Source organism: Bubalus bubalis, chromosome 14 (assembly GCF_019923935.1).
Source record: "Bubalus bubalis isolate 160015118507 breed Murrah chromosome 14, NDDB_SH_1, whole genome shotgun sequence".
Classification (NCBI taxonomy): Eukaryota; Metazoa; Chordata; class Mammalia; order Artiodactyla; family Bovidae; genus Bubalus; species Bubalus bubalis.
In genome coordinates this window covers 18,595,811-18,614,899 of record NC_059170.1, presented here as the reverse complement: position 1 = coordinate 18,614,899, position 19,089 = coordinate 18,595,811, and the positions used below count along the sequence as shown (strand labels likewise).

The following is a 19,089-nucleotide window of genomic DNA, read 5'->3' as shown; positions in this document are numbered from 1 at the left end:
TTCTGTGAGTCGTGGAACAATTGGTCAAGCTGTTCGGAGAGAGACCTGACCACAAACCAGCCCCACTTTCCGGGGAGAGAGTATCATAGGCAAGGTAACACCAGCACCTGTTTGAGTCCTTGTTATGTGCCGGCCACTGTTCTGAGTTCTTTACTTAGACCGGTACTGTTGTGCCCACTTGATGGGTCAGAAACTGGTGCTGATGAGATGGATTAACTTCAACAGCATCAACACATCTAGCACTTGGCATAGCCAGGATTTGAACTTAGTTGCAGCACACATACTCTCCCCTCTAGGCCGTACACCAGGGAAGGGTGCCCTGCCGCTGGGCCCTGCTGTGGGGAACAGAAGTGCCTCCTTGCAGGAGACTTCCTGTGCACATGGCTAGACCGAATGAGTGAGTTCTTCTTGTTGTCACCTTTTCTGTCCCTGTTCCTCAGGGACTCACCTGAGTTAGCTTAGTCCCTGCTGGACAGTTCTCCCTATGGGTTCTGCCGCTTCAGGCCACGTGTGACTTGACAGTCTTCAACCAGAAGCTAGGGTGAGCCTATGAAAGCTTGCTCTCTTCCCTCTGTGTTCAAGAAACACAGATTCCTATAGAACAACTTTGTAAAATATCTCTTCTTTTTATCCTCATTGCTTACTTCTCTAATTGAAGCCTCAGGAGGGGACTCTTGAAGACTTAATATGACCATATTTCTGAACAGCTGCAACACTTAGGATGCTTTTAGTTACAAGTAACAGGAAACCCAATTCAATTTGATTCTGCAATAAAGGGGATGTGTGAGTCCACGTTAATAGGGAAGTCTGGGGAAGGCGTACTGCTCCAGGACTGGCGGTTGTCTTATCATGTCACCTCTCACTGCTGTTTTTACATTAAACCCTTGTGGTCAGAGGATGGAAGCCAGTAGCATTTAAGGCTTCATGCCACTTCATTCAAATCTAACAGTAAAGTAAGAACATACCCTTTTTATAAACTTTGGACCAGAGTCCCAAGTTTGGGTTTGATTAATTTATTCCTGTACCTGCCTTATGAACCAGTTGGCCAAGGCTCAGATTGTCCAAGCCTATCACTGTGACAAGAGGCATGGGATTACTCTTATGTATTTAAGTGAGTGTGAGGTCAATCCTGTCCAGACCCTGAAATGCTGCACAGTGAAGGAAGGGTAGAAGAGATTCTGGGCTATACCTGCAGTGTCTGTTGCACCCAGCAAGTCCACCCAGCAGACCCTGCTAGGCAAGGAAAGGGTGGTGGCAGCAAATTGAATTATAGAGCAGTTGGCATACTCTGTGCTCATTTCCTATTTCAGGGACAGTGCACAGGGCCCACACATGGCCCAAGTACTCAGACCCATGTATCTGAGTTCATCTCTTCCATGAACTTCACTTTCTCCTCTGTAAGTGGTAATCATGTTAAGATATAGACGTATTTTGTTCAAAATTGAAGTTGATCAGTTTGAAGTTGTGCAATATAAAAAGCCTTATGTATAAAATTTGAATTAATGCAAATCCTACCAAATTGAGAAAATTCATCAACCATATGATTTCAAAGCTGGTAGGCCAATGAAAGTGTGTTCTTTATGCCTTTATTTTCTGGGAATATTAGTCATGAATTATGTGAATTTGAATAATGTGGGGTCTTCAGGAATCTCTTGTATGGAATGAACTTCCCCATCTTTTTTCTTACAGCCTGTGGGTTCCCTAAAGGATGCAATGCTGTTTTATAAAATGTGAAATGCAAAAAATGTTGTTGCTAGAGAAACCCAAAGGAACTCCCATAACTGGGCATGCCCTGGATTTGGCAGTTTATACCCTACGCTTGTACCTTTCCTTCTCGAGGATTCAGAACTTAGGTTGTATCTCTTCAGCCAGATCTGCTAGTGTTTGGGTTAATGCTGTTAGCATTACATGAAGCTAATGGATACAGCTACTTTAGTTTGAAGGTCATTAAAACCTGAGTTTACAAATCAAGAACTGGACTGAGCAGTAGTTTTTATATGTGTGTGGGTGGAGGTACATCAAATCGCATCAATCATTTGCTCAAATTCATAGTAAAGACCAATATCCTGGTAAAGCATAAACTGTTTTATTTCTCCCGTTTCAGTGTTATATATTATTTTGTTTTCTTGTCTTATTGTGCTAGCTAGGATGTCTAGTACCATGGTGAGTAGGAGTGTTGAGATGGTACATCCTTGCCTTGTTCCTGATCTTAAGAGAAAACATCCAGTTCTCAACATAAATATGAAGTTAGCTGTACGTTTTTTGTATCAGTAGATGTCCTGTATTCCTAGTTCTCTGAGAATTTTTATCATGAATGAGTGCTGGATTTTGTCAAATGCTTTTTCTGCATCAGTTGATATATTATTTTTCTTTTTTAGTCTGTTGATATGGTTGTTGTTGTTTAGTTGTTGGACATTGTCCAATTCTTTGGGACCCATGGACTGCAGCATGCCAGATTCTTCTGTCCTCCACTGTCTCCTGGAGTTTACTCAAATTCATGTCCTTTGAGTTGGCGATGCTATCTAACCATCTCATTCTCTGTTGGCTCCTTCTTCTCTTGCCTTCAATCTTTCCCAGCATCAGGGTCTTTTCCAGTGAGTTGGCTCTTCCCATCAGGTGGCCAGAGTATTGGAGATTCAGCTTCAGCATCAATCCTTCCAATGAATATTCAGGGTTCATTTCCTTTAGGATTGACCGGTTTGATCTCTTTGCTGTCCAAGGGACTGTCAACAGTCTTCTCCAGGACCACAGTTCGAAAGCGTCAGTTCTTTGGTGCTAAGCCTTATGGTCCAACTCTCACATCCATACATGACTACTGGGAAAACCATAGCTTTGACTATGTATACCTTTGTTGGCAGTGATATCTCTGCTTTTAATACACTGTCTAGGTTTGTCATAGCTTTCCTTCCAAGGAGCAGGTGTCTTTTAATTTCAGGGCTGCAGTCACTGTCCATAGTGATTTTGGAGCCCAGGAAAAGAAAATCTGCCACTGTTTCCATTGTTTCCCCATATATTTGCCATGAAGTGATGGGACCAGATGCCATAATCTTCGTTTTCTGAATGTTGAGTTTCCACCCAGCTTTTTCACTTTCTTCTTTCACCTGCATCAAGAGGCTCTTTAGTTCCTCTTCACTTTCTGCCATTAGAGTGATATCATCTGCATATCTGAGGTTGTTGATATTTCTCCCAACAATCTTGATTCCAGTTTGTGATTCATCTAGCCTGGCATTTCAAATAATGTACTCTGCACAAAAGTTAAATAAGCAGGGTGACAATATACAGCTTGACACAATGCTTTTCCAATTTTGAACCAGTCCATTGTCCACGTCCAATTCTAATAGTTGCTTCTTGACCCTTAAACAGGTTTCTCAGAAGACATGTATGATAGTCTTATACTCCCATCTCTTTAAGAATTTTCCAGTTGGTTGTGATCCACACAGTCAGAGGCTTTATCAGAAGTAAGATATTTTTCTAGAATTCCCTTGCTTTCTCCATGATCCAATGAATGTTGGCAATTTGATCTCTAGTTCCTCTGCTTCTTCGAAACCCAGCTTGTACATCTGGAAGTTCTTGATTCACATTCTGGTCAAGTTTAGCTTGGAGGATTTTGAGCATTAATTTGATAGCATGTGGAAAGAGTGCAGTTGTACAGTAGTGCAAACATTCTTTGGCATTGCCCTTCTTTGGGATTGGAATGAAAACTGATCCCCTTCATGGATCACAGCTTTCTTGTGGAGAAGGAGCTTGTGTAATTCAATGAAGCTATGAGCCATGCTGTGCAGGGCCACACAAGACAGATGGATTATAGTGAAGAGTTCTGACAAAACATGGTTCACTGGAGGAGGAAATGGTGAACCACTCCAACATTGTTGCCTCAAAAACCCCAGGGACAGTATGAAAAGGCAAAAAGATATGACACTGGAAGATGAGCCCCCCAGGTTGGAAGGTGTCCATTATGCTACTGGAGAAGAGTGGAGGACAATTACTAATAGCTGCAGAAAGAATGAGGTGGCTGGACCAAAGTGGAAATGACACTCAGTTGTGGATATATCTGGTGGTGAAAGTGAAGTCCAGTGCTGTAAAGAACAGTATTGTGTAGAAACCTGGAATGTTAGGTCCATGAATCAGGGTAAACTGGACATGGTCAAGCAGAAGATGACCAGAGTGAACATCAGCATCTTAGTAATCAGTGCACTAAAATGGACAGGAATGGGCGAATTTAATTCAGATGACCTTTATATCTACTACTGTGGACAAGAATCCCTTACAAGAAATGGAGCAGCCATCATAGTCAACAGAAGAGTCCAAAATGCAGTACTTGGGTGCAATCTCAAAAACAACAGAATGAACTAAGTTCATTTCCAAGACAAACCATTCAGCATCACAGTAATCCAAGTCGGTGCCCCAACTACTGATGCTGAAGAAGCTGAAGTTGACTGGTTCTGTGAAAATGTACAAGACCTTCTAGACTAAAACTAACATCAAAAAAAAGAAAGATGTTCTTTCCATCCTGGGGATTGGAATGCAAAAGTAGGAAGTCAAGAAATGCCTGAAGTAACACGTAAGTTTGGCTTCAAAGTACAAAGTGAAGCAGGGCAAAGGCTAACAGTCTTGTCAGGAGAACACACTGGTCATAGCAAACACCCTCTTCCAACAACACAGGAGACAATTCTACACATGGACATCACCAAATGGTCAATATTGAAATCACACTGATTATATTCTTTGTAGCTGGAGATAGAAAAGCTTGATACAGTCAGCAAAAACAAGACCTGGAACCGACTGGCTCAGATCATCAGCTCCTTATTGCATAATTCAGGCTTATATTGAAGAAAGTAGGGATAATATATACCCAACTGAATGCAGAGTTCCAGAGAATAGCACAGAGAGATTAAGAAGGCCTTTTTAAATGAACAATGCAAAGAAATAGAGGAAAACAATAGACTACATTAATTGTTGAGCTAGCCTTCCTTTATACCTGGCATAAATCCCAGTTGGTCATGGTACATAATTCTCTTTATACATTGTTGGATTCAATTTGCTATTATTTTTGCATTTGTGTTCATGAGAGAAAATGGTCTTTAGATGTTCTTTCTTGTAATGTCTTTATCTGATTTTAGTATTAAAATAATGCCGGCTGCATAGAATGAGTTCTAGTGTGCATTGCAGAAATGAGTTGTTTTGTTTCTATTCCTGAGAAAGACTGGTCCCAGGATTAGAGGAAAAGTAAATATTTTTGGTACCTTTTATGACATTTAGAAGACTTTTTTTTTTTTTTTTTCATTTAGAAGACTTTTAACCATATTTTGCTAATCAACTACATGATGTTGGCGAAGTCAACTTGTTTCTTTGGGCCCTGATTTTTGTTTGCTTTTGGCCACACCACAAGGCGTGTGGAATCTAGTTCCCAGACCAGGGATCAAACCCACGCCCCTGCAGTGAAAGTGCAGAGTCTTAACCACTGGACCATCAGGGAAGTCCCTGGGCCCTATTTTCTTAATCTTAAAAACAGTATTTTTGTAAATTAGACTGAGGTCTTTCCTAGAGTTCTTGTTTTTGAGCTTTGTTCCCCAGTTGCAGAGTATTTTAACAGGAAGGGAGCTTAGAGACCCTAACGTCCTGTGTTCTTTAGCCAGTAGATTAACTTCTGCCCGTAGAGCTAGGCTTGCAGCTGGGAGATGCAGCCCACCGTTTTCTCTGATAGTTCCTGGATGTCTGATTGGGAGAGGGGCTTGAGCGATAGTGCTGACTTGGTGCTAGAGAGCCAGATGAACCTGTTTTTAAATGTCTTTATGATATCAAGCTGGTGTCTCCCTCACCAAGCTTCAGTTTCCTCATCTGTAAAGCTGGAATGATATACACAGTTGGTTGTCAGGATTGAATGAGATATTTGCAATCGTTGCACACAAATGCTCAGTTAAAATCCGTTCAATCTGGATGTTCACTCTATTCCACACTTTGTGATCCATCTTGATTCCACATCAGAGTCACTTGAAGAGTATTTTTTAAAAACCCTGATGCCCTTGAAAACATTTCGCTAAGTTAAAGAAGCCAGACACAAAAGGTCACATATTGTATGTATATGAAATGCCCTGAATGGATGAATCCACAGAGCCAGATGGAGATTGCTGGTTGCCAAGGGTTGAGGGTTTGGGGAAAATCTGCTTAATGGGAAGTGGCTTTACTCCGAAGTGATGGGACTGTTTTGGAACTAGGGTAGAACTGGTTGCACAGTATTGTGTACTACATGCTGCTGGATTGTTCCTTCTCAGCACCCCCCCCCCCCCCCCCACAGCTTTATTAAAGCTTACTTGTTGTTCAGCGGACTGCATATATTTATGCATATATTTATATTGTATAATTTAAATGTGTACCTGGTCATTACCACAGTAAGATGGTAAACCTATCGATCATCTCTTAAAATTTCCTTGTGCCCTCTTTTAATTCCTCTTTTCCATTCCTCCCCACTCTCTCATCCCAAGGTAGTCACTATTCTGCTTTATATTTTATAGATTAGTTTTTCAGTTTCTAGAATTTTATATACATGTAATCATGCAGTATGCACTAGATTTTATGTGATTCCTTTTACTCAGTATACTTATTTCACTTATAAGTATTTACTTTTGTTGTTGCATATTATTTATATGCAACATATTTATACTTTTATTATTGAAAGTATTTCATTGTATAAATACACCACAAATTATTTGTCCATTCACCTGGTAATGGACATTTGGGCAGTTTTCAGCTTGGGAGATTACAACTAAAGCTGTGGGCATTCATGTGCAAGTCTCAGTGTGGACATAAGTTAGCCTTTCTCTCAGGAGTGGGATGGCTGGGTCAGAGAATATGTGTATGTTTAAACATGTCTTAACATTGAAAAAGTAAAGCATGAGCAGTTATTTGAAATGCTACAGATATGCTTGATAAGAAAGAAGAAACAACTGGAGTTTTGCAATGGTGAAGCTATTAATAACTTGAAAACTGCAGCTTCAGTTGAGTGGTAGGTGGGAAGCTTTTTAGGTGGGAATTAGGAAAACTGAATTGAGAAGTTTGGCAGGAAGTGTTGATAACTTCAGAAACTTTGCTGTGAAAAGAGTTGTGGCTTTTGGAAGGTGTGAATTGTTCCTTTTTAAATGGATATTTTTATATGGTGTGAATTGTACTTCAATTATTAAAGAAAAAAGAAAAAGAAAAAAAAAAGAATCATCATCATCTAGCAAACAAAATCCTGACATTCAGGATTCAAACCAGTTAAATCAGAATCTTTGTGTGTAGGACCCGGGCATTCACTTTCTGAAATCTTTCTTGGTGATTACAAAATGTAGCCAGTGTTCAGAAATAGTGATCTAAGTAAGGTTGGCAAACTTTTTCTGTAAAAGACCAAACAATAAGTATTTTCAGCTTTGAGGGCCAGAATATCTGTATTTTTACTCCTCACATCTGTCACTGAAGCATGGCAGCAGCCGCGGTCAACATTTAACAAATGAGCATAGTGTATTTTAATAAAACTTATTTCCAATAACAAGCAGTGGGCTAGAGTTTGCCAGCCCCTAGTCTAAAGGCTCAGAAGGGGCTTTAGAGAAGGGGCTGCAGCAGAGTGCTGAGGGAGATGGAAGATGACCTCCCAGGCAGTACCCAATCAGGAACTGTGTTGTTCTGCCCATTTTAGTTCTTAGTTACTTAAGCATAAATATCCTGGAATTGAAAACAGAACGTTAGAATTCCAACACTTACACACTTCTATTTAATTCTAGCTGCAAAAGACAAGGAGAAGAATAAAGAGAAGAAATTCAAAGAGTTTGTGAGGGTGAAACCAAAGAAGAAAAAGAAAAAGAAAAAGAAAACCAAACCTGGTAAATTTTCCCCGGGGCATTTCACTTGGGTTTCCTTACAGGTAAGAGGGGTTGCTTCATAGTCCTGCCTCTGAGGAGAGGAAGGGTCAGCAAGCCTATAATGGAGCTTGTGGGATCAGCCTAGCATGGGCAGTGACAGGGGAATTGCCCACTTACCCTGGGTGCCTCAAGGCCGCACTGGCGTATAGAAAGCCCTCCCTCGTGCTGTGTTGGCCAGCATAGCCCTATCACAGTGAAAGCATCGTTGTAGGAGAGGATATGCAGGTGAATAACTATATTTGTTTGCATACACAGCTCTTTTTTAGTTTTTATTGTATTTATTTGTAAAATTTAATTTTGTGTTGGTGTATAGCCAATTAACAATGTGGTGATAGTTTCAGGTGAACAGCGAAGGACTCAGCCATATGCGTGTATCTGTTCTCCCCTGTACTCCCTTCTCATCCAGGCTGCCACATAACATGAACAGAGTTCCCTGTGCTACACAGTAGGACTTTGGTTACCCATTTTAAATATAGCAGTGTGTACATGTCCATCTCAAACTCCCTAATGCTCCCTGATTCCTTCCCCCTGGCAACTGTAAGTTCATTCTCTAATTATGTGCACATACAACTCTTAAATGTACATTTCTGAACCCTTTTAAGAAAGGATATATCTCTTTAAAAGTATGGGTCTAGCTCCAACAAAAATGCCGATTTTTAAGAAAATCAGTGCTCCAGTCTTGGGAGCTAAAGGAATGCCACGTTTTATTCTCAAACCGTCTTCTGGCTTAGAGGGTGGTGAGGAAGGCTTTGGTTTTGAGGTTCTTAGAAGTAACTGCAAGTATTAACCTGTACCCTTTTGTAGCTAAATTCCTTCTGAGGATTTGAGCTGTTTGACTAGCAGAGCTGTTGGTTGGATGGTATTGATTCTGGAATGCCCTGGTGATGTCTAGGGGTGCTAATTTCTTCTTGATCTTGTTCTTCCAGAATGCCCTTGCAGTGAGGAGGTCAGTGACACTCCCCAGGAACCTTCTCCACCTAAGACATTTGCTGTTACCAAGTGTGGTTCCTCACACAAGCCTGGTGTCCATATGAGCCCACAGATCCAAGGCTCAGAGTCTGGAAACCACAGAGGGAAAGCGAAAGTGTCTGGTAAGAAGGCTGCCTGCTGGCTTGACCATTTGTACAACACTATAGTCTGAGCATGGTGGCTTTATGTTGATATTGTAGTCTACTCTCAGGCCTTCTGCAAGTAATTGTTAGATCTTTTAAATAAAAAGTACATCAAATAAATGGAGAAGAAAATGGCAATTCACTCCAGTATTCTTGCCTGGAAAATCCCATGGACAGAGGAGCCTGGTAGGCTACAGTCCATGGTGTTGCAAAAGAGTTAGCAGCTGGAAAAAAAAAAAACCAGACATCAAATAAAATAGGCCATTAGCTATAACTTTCCTGAATTTCCCTTCTCTCCAACTTTGGTCTTAGTAGAATGTCTCATAGGTACCTCTCAGCCAGTGTGTCTGTAACCAATTTCATTATCCCTCTTTCCCTTGCACACCTGCCTCCCTGTTCCTTCATTTCTTGTTGGTGGCCTCTGCATATAACCTGGTTGCTTGGGGAAATCTGAGTCAACCTTGAAGCTTCCCCATCTTCAGCAACTTATAGGATGATCATGAGTTTGAAAATAGTTAATAAGTATATGTAAAGTACTTACAACAGTGTCTAGTACAGAATAAGTGATCAGTAAATGTTAGCTGTAATTATCACTAATCAGGCACCCCAGACTAGATATTCTAGTTCTGACTATCCCTGGAATCTTCCCCTTCCTCATTCTCCAAGGTTTACAGAGTTTTGAAGGTGACTGTGGATACAGACTTTGCTGTAAACCAGGTCCTGGGTGGCTGTGGTGAGGTTGAGGAACACGTTTGTGCCATTAGGGATGATGATCTGTATGGTTCATGGGGAGTTGCAGTTTCTTTGCCATTGAGCTCTGTGACCTTGAGCAGCTACTTACCTTGGGCTTCAGTGTCGGGAAAACGAGGAAAGGAAGCTCGGTTTACTGCCATGCAGCAGATATTGTTTCGGCTGTTAGTAGATGACAGTCCCAAGGAACCAATTGGAGTCGTATTTCCCAGCTCTGTGAAAATCCACAGAGGAGAGGGTCTGTAAGGTCATTTCTTACAGGTCTTGGTGATCTAGGGTTGATTATTTTTTTATTTTGTGACTGTTGTTTTCCCTTTCCTCGTAGAAGAGGATAATCTGAGTGAGTCCTCTTCCGAGAGCTTTCTTTGGAGCGATGAGGAGTATGGCCAAGACATCGATGTGACCACTAATCCAGACGAGGAACTTGATGGGGATGACCGTTATGACTTTGAAGTGGTCCGCTGCATCTGTGAGGTTCAGGAGGAAAATGACTTCATGATTCAGGTAGGTGGAGCTTCCAGGAGCCACAGGTCCAGAGAAACACAAATTTGTCCTTGGTGGGAATTTTGAAGGACTACTATTCGAGGCCAGCAAGAATCACAAGTCAGGTCAGAAGCCCAGGTAGGCGGTATTTTCAGCACTAGGTTGATCTTTGCTTACTCGTTCAGCTTTCTCTGCATCTCAGGCCGGTATAAATAACCTATTAATAGAATAAGAGAGGACTTGAGGGATTGTTGAGTGTAAATCTCTCATGCTCTGCTTAGGCCAGCTGGACTCACCAATGGGAAGGGCCTTGCCTGTGGTCACACAGTGAGGAGTTGAATAGGGACCCAACACTCTGGAGGGGCAGTTTGACCTTCCTATGGACCCATATCTTCTCTCTAAGGCAGATTTTCTTTATGACCTAATGAAATGATAGTCTGTTTCTTACTCTTTATTTCCCTGGCATTTGTAGTTGTCATCTCCATTTCTGGGATGTGTCTCCTGGCAAGGGTGAATGCCGGGGAGTTCCTTACCTGCTCTGGGAGACCGTCACTGGCTAGCACCTGGTTGCCTCTGCCCTTCTCTTGCTCTTAATCACGGTCGTGCTGGAGGTGACTGTTGCCTGGTGGACTCCCTGGACTGTCATAAATACCCTGGGTATTCAGGGAACCTGAGTTTTTTACATAAGTCATGTATACATTGGTTAGAATTAATTTAGGAGTTTCTTTCTCTTTGAATAGCCTTCATGGCAGCCTCTGGGAATTCAAGGTACGTGAATGGTCTCCAGTAGCTCCTGATATTTATGATCTTTAGTGTGCATTAGGTCAGGCTTCCCTGGTGGCTCAGTCAGTAAAGAATCTGCTGTAATACAAGAGACCTGGGTTTGCTCCCTGGGTCAGGAAGATCCCCTGGAGAAGGAAATGGCAACCCACTCCAGTATTCTTGCCTGGAATATCCCATGGACAAAGGAGCCTGGTGGGCTACAGTCCATGGGTCACAAGAAGTTGGACATAACTTGGCGACTAAACCACCACCATGCATTGGGTCAGTTGTTCCCAGACTTTTTCAGCATCAGAACCCCTTGCCCATGTAGACTCTTTCACAGAACCCCAAAATGTATAACAGGTAAAAGCAGTAGTTTTGAAAGCTCAGAATGAATAATTTTTACTTGGAAGTTCAGAAATGGCCTTTTTCAGTGAGGTCTAATATGCATTCAGGGTGGTGTGCTGGTTGCTGACTTAGAGCATTTCAGTGTCTCTGTTGTTTTCTTCTTTTTGTGAGACAAGCCTAATGAACATGGCCATTGTGTGGGTGACTTTTCCTAAATAGCATGCTATGTAGTCACTTTAATTAATCAGAGACAGGAAGAAAAGCTTTGTTTTAAGGACAGCATAATACTTAGTTAGCCTAACAGTACAGAATTATGTGTACTGTTATGGGCTCTTAACATATGTTGTCTTAACATTAAGCTTGGAGTATGCATTTTTTGCTTTTTTTTTCTTTTGAAATAGTCCCATTTTATAAAACCTGTGTGTAGAATCTCTGAAGCTCAGTGGAATATAATTCAAAAACTTATATAACATGAAACATACCCCCCTCCCCTTTTTTAAGTAGATTTTTTTTAAAAATTTGGTTTTAAAAGTATGTTGAAGATTGTTAGTTTTTATCCTGTCTCTCTGGGCATGTGCTCAGTTCTGGGCATTGGAAGCCTGATTTGGTCCTCATATGTCCACAGAAATCATTAGTGGTTGAGTAATGAAGGCCTCTCCTGGCAAGGCTCTTCCGGCACATCAGTGTAGGAGATGCAGTTCTGATCCACCATGGTACTTTCTCCATTGACTTTTCTGTAAGTGGCAAGGATCATGGAGTATTTGGGGGATAGAGCTTAAAGTACCGTTTTTGTGCTATGAAACTAAGTTTGGAAAATTGAGGCCATACCAGCTTTTACATGGCTGAGTCCATTTTGTGCTTCCTAGGCTCCACTTCCAGCTCAGCTTCCCCCCAGCTCAGCTCAGCACTGTGGCTTGCTTTCTGGCATTGTGGTGGTGATGAGCTCACTTAAGAACACCGTGGGTTTTGCTGTAGAATACTTGGTGTTCACTTGTTGCCAGCTGGCTTTGTGTTATAAAGGGACAGTTGCTGACTTTATCTGTCATCATGAGCAGTGTACCTTTTCTACTCAGTAATTTCAGCAAAAGGCATAAATTTAAAGGAAGCTAATAGGAACAAATGGGACTTCCCAGGTGGCTCAGTGATAAAGAATCTGCCTGCCAAGCAGAGGATATGGGTTCAATCACTGGGTTGGAAAGATGCCCTGGAGAAGGAAATGGCAACCCACTCCAGTATTCTTGTCTGGAAAATCCCATGGACAGGGAGCCTGGCGGGCTGCAGTCCACGGGGTAGCAAAGAGTCAGACACAACTTAGTGACTAAACAGCAACAGCAGCAGCAGGAACAAGTACAGTTTAAACCTTTAAAATGTATTCATCTAGTTTTAAATATATTCATTGTCTAGGAAAGTTCAAGTCATTTTTTTCCTTAAAATTTTAACTTACGTTGATAATTTGCACAGTCATGGAATACATTTAGAATTTGTTCTGTAGAAGATTACTTTAGAGAAAATGGTTTTCTTTGTTCATTATTTGGTATCAGTATTGCTCACGTATGTTATTATTTGATTTTATTTACCAGTGCTAATTTAAATCACTGGAAGGTTAAAATCCTATTTAATAATCATGAATGTTTGAGAAATCTGGGTACCACATAAAAAATGAACATCAAGAAACTCATTTAATATTTGAATTATTTTAATTGCTCTAGGGCAGGTTTGGCAAACTTTTTCTTAAAGGACCAGATAATAAATATTTTAGGCTTTGGTCACTTGGTTTCTGTCACAACTACACAGCTCTGCCCCAAACAGCCAGAAGTAGTACCAAAAAATGAATGAGTATGGTTATGTTCGTATAATACTTAATTTACCAAAATAGGACTTAAGCTGAATTTGGCCTGTGGGCTATAGTCTGTTGACCTTTGCCCTAGAGCAACAAATATATAACATTAGGTGCCAAACCCCGGTGAAAATTGTATAGCATCTTTAATAAGAAGCCCATATAAAAAACTTGTTTGCTTTCCCTGGAGGCAGTCTTCGTCGTGTTCTTGTGCATCACTCCAGAAACATTCAGTGGCAAAATAAGCAGTAATACATGTATTCTCTCCATATTTTCCCTTTCTTTTTGTGATAAAATATATATAATATAGGACATCCAAGGTGGCGCTAGTGATAAAGAACCTGCATACCTGTGCAGGATACCTGAGAGACGGGGGTTTGATCCCTGGGTTGGAAAGATCCCCTGGAGGAGGACATGGCAAGCCACTCCAGTATTCTTGCCTGGGGAATCCCATGGACAGAGGAGCCTGGCGAGCTATGGTCATTAGGGTCAAAAAGAGTTAGACATGACTGAAGCAATTTAGCATAGATGTGTACATAACATAAAGTTTTCTGTCTTTTTAAATTTTTTAATTGGAATATAATTGCTTTATAATATTAGTTTCTGTTGTACAGTGACGTGAATCAGCTATATGTATACATATATCCCCTCCCTCTTGAGCCTCCATCCCATCCACCCTCTTCCCACCCTTCTAGGTCATCACAGCACTGAGCTGAGCTCCTGTGCTGCATAGCCACTTCCCACTAGCTATCTGTTTTACACATGGTATTTTACACATGGTATGGCAATATATCTCTCAGTTCATCCCACCCTCTCCTCCCTGTGTCCACAGGTTGTTCTGTACATCTGCATCTGTGTTCCTGCCTTGCAAATAGGTTCATCAGTACCATTTTTCTAGATTCCATATGTATACATTCAGTTCAGTTCAGTTTAGTCACTCGGTCATCTCTGACTCTTTGCGACCCCATGGACTGCAGCATGCCAGGCCTCCCTGTCCATCACCAACTCCTAGAGTTTATCCAAACTCATGTCCATTGAGTTGGTGATGACATCCAACCATCTCATCCTCCATTGTCCCCTTCTCCTTCCACCTTCAATCTTTCCCAGCATCAGGGTCTTTTTAAATGAGTCAGCTCTTCGCATCAGGTGGCCAAAGTATTGGAGTTTCAGCTTCAACATCAGTCCTTCCAATGAACACCTAGGACTGATCTCCTTGAGGATGGACTGGTTGGATTTCCTTGTAGTCCAAGGGACTCTCAAAAGTCTTCTCCAACACCACATATATGATATTTGTTTTTCTCTTTCTGACTCTGTATCACAGACTCTTGGTTTATCCACATCGCTAAATTTACCAGACTAACCATTTTTAAATTTACGTGGCATTAAGTGAACTGGCATTGAGTACATCATTTACTTTGCTGTGCAATCATCTTTTTAAAAATTTAAACGCATGTTATTTTAATACATAGTATTTTCAATATCTTCTTTCATTTAATATATTTGAAGACCTTTCCATTTTCAGATCTCAAAAAGCTTCCCCAGTCTTTTTTATAGCTGAACAATGAACGAATCATCATTTATTTAACCTTTCCCTTATTGATTGACATTTAGATTGTTCCTAGTCTTAATAGCAGTATAATGAATGATTTTATGTAAGTATACCTGTGAGACTGAGGGTTTTTTTTTTTGGACTTGTTTATCTCACAAGACCTCAAAAAATTGTCAGAAACTCACCTTTATTCCCCCTTGAGCCTACCTAACCAAATCTTCTACAAGACAAAAGACTCAGTTTGAGCAGGAACAAGAACACCAGAATAAGAGTGAAACTGAGGTTTAGAGTTTCTGGGCAAAACTTTGTGTGCCTTTGTTAATTTGAGAAATACTGTTACATATTATTTGTCATAACAACACTATAGAAACCCTCCCTGGTGTACCAGGGGCTTCCCTGGTAGCTCAGCTGGTAAAGAATCCCCCTGCAATGCAGGAGACCCCGGTTTGATTCCTGGGTCAAGAAGATCCGCTGCAGAAGGGATAGGCTACCCACTTCAGCATTCTTGGGTTTCCCTGGTGGCTCATCTGGTAAAGAATCCACCTGCAATGTGGGAGACCTGGGTTCGATCCCTGGGTTGGGAAGATGCCCTGGAAAAGTGAACAGTTGCCCAATCCAGTATTCTGGCCTGGAGCATTCCATGGACTGTGTAGTCCACAGGATTGCAAAGAGTTGGACACGACTGAGTGACTTTTCACTCACTGATGTACCAAGAACAGCCTTACCAGCGCCCTTGTCACTACAGAGTATTATCAAACTTTTTTTATCTTTGCTCTTCAGATAAAAACAATCTTCTAGTATAGCTATTTTGTAATTTTAATAAACTTAAAAAGAATTATGATTGTGATTTTTCTGTGCTTTCCATGAGCTACAAAGAAGAAAACAGGGATGACCCAGATTATTTTCACCCAGAAATAACCACTGTTATTTTTAAATACATACATACAAATGCATATATAAATGAAAATTATAATCTATAAACAGCTTTTCATGAGAATAACATTTCTATGATGAAAGCAGTAAATGTTTAAAAATTTCAGGGAATACATAAAGGTATGAAGAATTAGATGATACATATAATCTCAAAATCTAAAAATACTAATGTATATGCTTATTATTAGGCTGATTTGACTTCACATTAATTTATATTAATACAATTTTCTGTTATTCTTCTAATGGTTAATTTTAACATCTTTTTACTTAAGATTTGTTTTTTTCCTTTGAGCTGTTGGTTCATGTTCTTTATCCATTTATTTGTTGGATGGTTGGTCATTTTCCTGCTGGTTTGTATAGGCTTTTTGTTGATATGTTTTTGTATCAGCTGTGAGAACGGTTACAAATATTTGTATCTGTTTGGTCATCTGTCTTTTGACTTGTCTTATAGATGCTTTGTTTTTATGAGGTCAAATATATCAAACTTCTTTAATGGCTTTTGAGATTTGAATAGGAGTTGATTCCTCATTGGAAGTTCATAAAAGTCTACAGAAAACTCAATAAATGAATTTCTCCTGGTTTCTTCTGGTAGTTTTGCAGTTTCATTTATTTTTTAAAAACTATGTAAATATTTGATTTGCCTGGAGTTTATCCTGATATAGGATGAGGGCTCTTGCTACCCAGTTGTTCCAACACCATGCCCCATATTACAGAGCTACCTTTATTTACTGTATTTCTGTATGTAGTTTGTTTCTTTTTCTGGATTCTGTCTTCTTTCTGCTCTCTATATTTGCTTGTACAATTCTATTTTAATTATTATACCTTTTTAATATGTTTAACATATCTGGTAGGGCTAGTACCCCCTTTTGTTTTTTTAATGAATTTCCTGGCTATTAGAATCAGCTTCTGTTCCAAAGCTATTAGTTTATTGTTTTATTGGCACTACATTATTTTTATATATTAATCCAAGGAAAACTATCATCCTTTTGATAATGACTCTTGCTATTAAGAAATAAACTGCAGCTTATTCATTGACTTAAGTCTCTGTGTCCTTCAAATAATCAAAAATTTTCTTTATTTAGATCTTGCATGCTTTTATTCTTAGATTTATTTTTAGATAGTTTATCTTTTCTGTTACTGTTTCTGTTTGTTTCTAAATTTAAACTTTTTGGGAACGCCCTAGTGGGCCAGGAGTTAGGACTCCTGCTCTCAGTGACTGAGGGTGGGGCCCTGGGTTCGGTCCTTGGTCTGGGACCACTATCTTGCAAGCCTCACAACGTAGGTGCTCCCCCCTAACCCCCGCCCCACAAATTTTGAAAAGCTTTTTAATTATTTTAATTTTGTGGCTGCAGTGCATGGCATGTGGGGTCTTCCCTGACCAGGGATCAAACCTTGTGCCCTCTGCATTGGATGTGCAGAGTCTTAACCACTGGACTGCCAGATTAAGTCCCTAATTTAAACTTTTTTAAAATGAACAATGTATATTAGCCCGACCCACGTGAGAAAATTATTTTTAAAATTTCAGCTTAGCTGTATTTGATTCAATTTTGGTGTCTCCTAGTTCTTAAAACATGAAGTCATTGGTGAGAGAGACTTTCATTCTTAATTATTCGTCTGTTTTCTGCTACCAGCTGCCTTTGTTGTCTCACACCCTTTTCTTTCCCTCTAAGCTTTAGTTTCCTTTTTGGAAATGGAAGAATCTAGATTACATCTGAAGTCTCTCTTTCAGCTCTGCCCCTATTGATTCTGATATGATCAGCCCATAAAAGCCCTTTGATGCTGAGGCCTATCTGATTCCAGGTGGCTGTAGACTGTGAGCTTCAGCTTTTTTCCCTTGTGGCCAGGCCGGTGGTCCACTCTCAAACCATGTCAGAAGCTCACTATCCCCTTTCCAGACTGTCCAACGGTTTAGGACCTGGTCTGGAACTGCTGGAAGTATCCTGGTGTCTCCCTTGGCGTCCTTTTCCACTCCATTTCTCCCCCAGACCTGAGTTCTTGGGCTTCCTCTCCTCAGGCCAGCCACCGCTCTCCCAGTGCTGCCCTCACCCTCTGCTCCTTTCTTTTTGCTCTCTGCCTCCTGCCCCTTCTCCCTTTCCTCCTTCCCCAGGGAAGGCAGTGGAGCCTAGGGGTTAAAACAGCGGTCCTTTTTGGCACCAGGGACAGGTTTTGTGGAAGACAGTTTTTCCCTGGACCTGGGGTGGGGAATGGTTTTATGATGATTCAAGTGCGTTACATTGACTGTGCACTTTACTTCTATCAGTATTACATCAGCCCCACCTCAGATGATCAGGCATTTGACTCCAGAGGTTGGGGACCCCTGGGTTAAAAGAACAGTCATGCAGTTAGCTGGGCTTGTGTTTGATCAACAGTGGATCCAACAGTGTTGATCCACTGTTGCCTCTTCTCAGCTGTGTGTGACCTTTGGTAAGGTTTAGAGAGAAGAAATGCAGAGTGCTAGCCCAGGAACAGAGGAGCCTGGTGGGCTGCCATCTGTGGGGTCGCACAGAGTCGGACACGACTGAAGTGATGTAGCAGCAGCAGCACATGATTGGGCTTCACTGCTGGCTCAGTGGTAAAGAATGTGCCTGTAATACAAGAGACCCAGGTTTGATCCTGTGTTGGGAAGATCCCCTGGAGGAGGGCATGACAACCCACTCTAGAATTCTTGCCTGGAGAATTCCGTAGACAGAGGAGCCTGGCAGGCTACAGTCCATAGGGTTGCACAGTCAGACATGACTGAAGCGACTTAGCACATGCATAGCACATGGTTACTTCAGGAGGCATCACAGTGAATTAGCCTGCCCTTTTGTGGTAGGAATAGGCTCTTTATACATAAAAGCTGTGTGCTGGGCTCCACTGTATGACACATGACCCATTGATTCCTCACTGACAGCCCCACATGGTCAGTAGGAATAGTATCCTGTTTTACAAATGGGGAAACTGAAGTCCAGGGTGGAGAAGTGACCTGATCTGCAAGGTCACACAGCTAATGAATGTCTGAGCCAGAATTCAAACTCAGGTTTTTGTCTTTCAAACCTTCCTCTGAGGGCTTAAACTATTTTTCCTCTGTCTTTATAAAGTGATCAGAAAAGTAAAAGCCTCTAGATGTGGGAGGGAAAGTAGTCATTTTTCTGAGATCAGATACTGTGTAATCTAAATGCTCTTTATCTGTGCCGTCCAGTACAGTAGCCTCTAACCTCATACGACTATTGAGCACTTAATATGTGGCTGGTGGGAAAAGAAACAGAATTTTTAACTTCGTTCGTTAATCTGAACGTTAAAAGCACGGGGTGGCTACTGCATTGGCCAGCGCAGCTCTGCCAGTGGCTGCAGCTCGGCTCCCCGTGAGTCCGTGGGGAGCGCCCTCCCTCCCTCCCACCGCCCAGTGCCCCTCCCCCCACAGGTGGGTCTTATTTTTGG

At 41.2% G+C, this 19,089-nt stretch overlaps 1 protein-coding gene across 9 annotated transcripts in view; it reads left to right on the top strand.

Annotated features, from left to right (window-relative positions):
• PHF20 (PHD finger protein 20) overlaps positions 1-19,089 on the top strand; it is a 128,495-nt gene that overhangs the window by 90,983 nt on the left and 18,423 nt on the right. For all 9 annotated transcript variants that reach the window (XM_006072449.3, XM_006072448.3, XM_006072447.3 and 6 more), the window contains 3 exons: positions 7,758-7,856; positions 8,822-8,986; positions 10,083-10,261. In XM_006072449.3, coding sequence (XP_006072511.1) covers positions 7,758-7,856; positions 8,822-8,986; positions 10,083-10,261 — 443 coding nt within the window. The remainder of the gene's footprint in view (positions 1-7,757; positions 7,857-8,821; positions 8,987-10,082; positions 10,262-19,089) is intronic.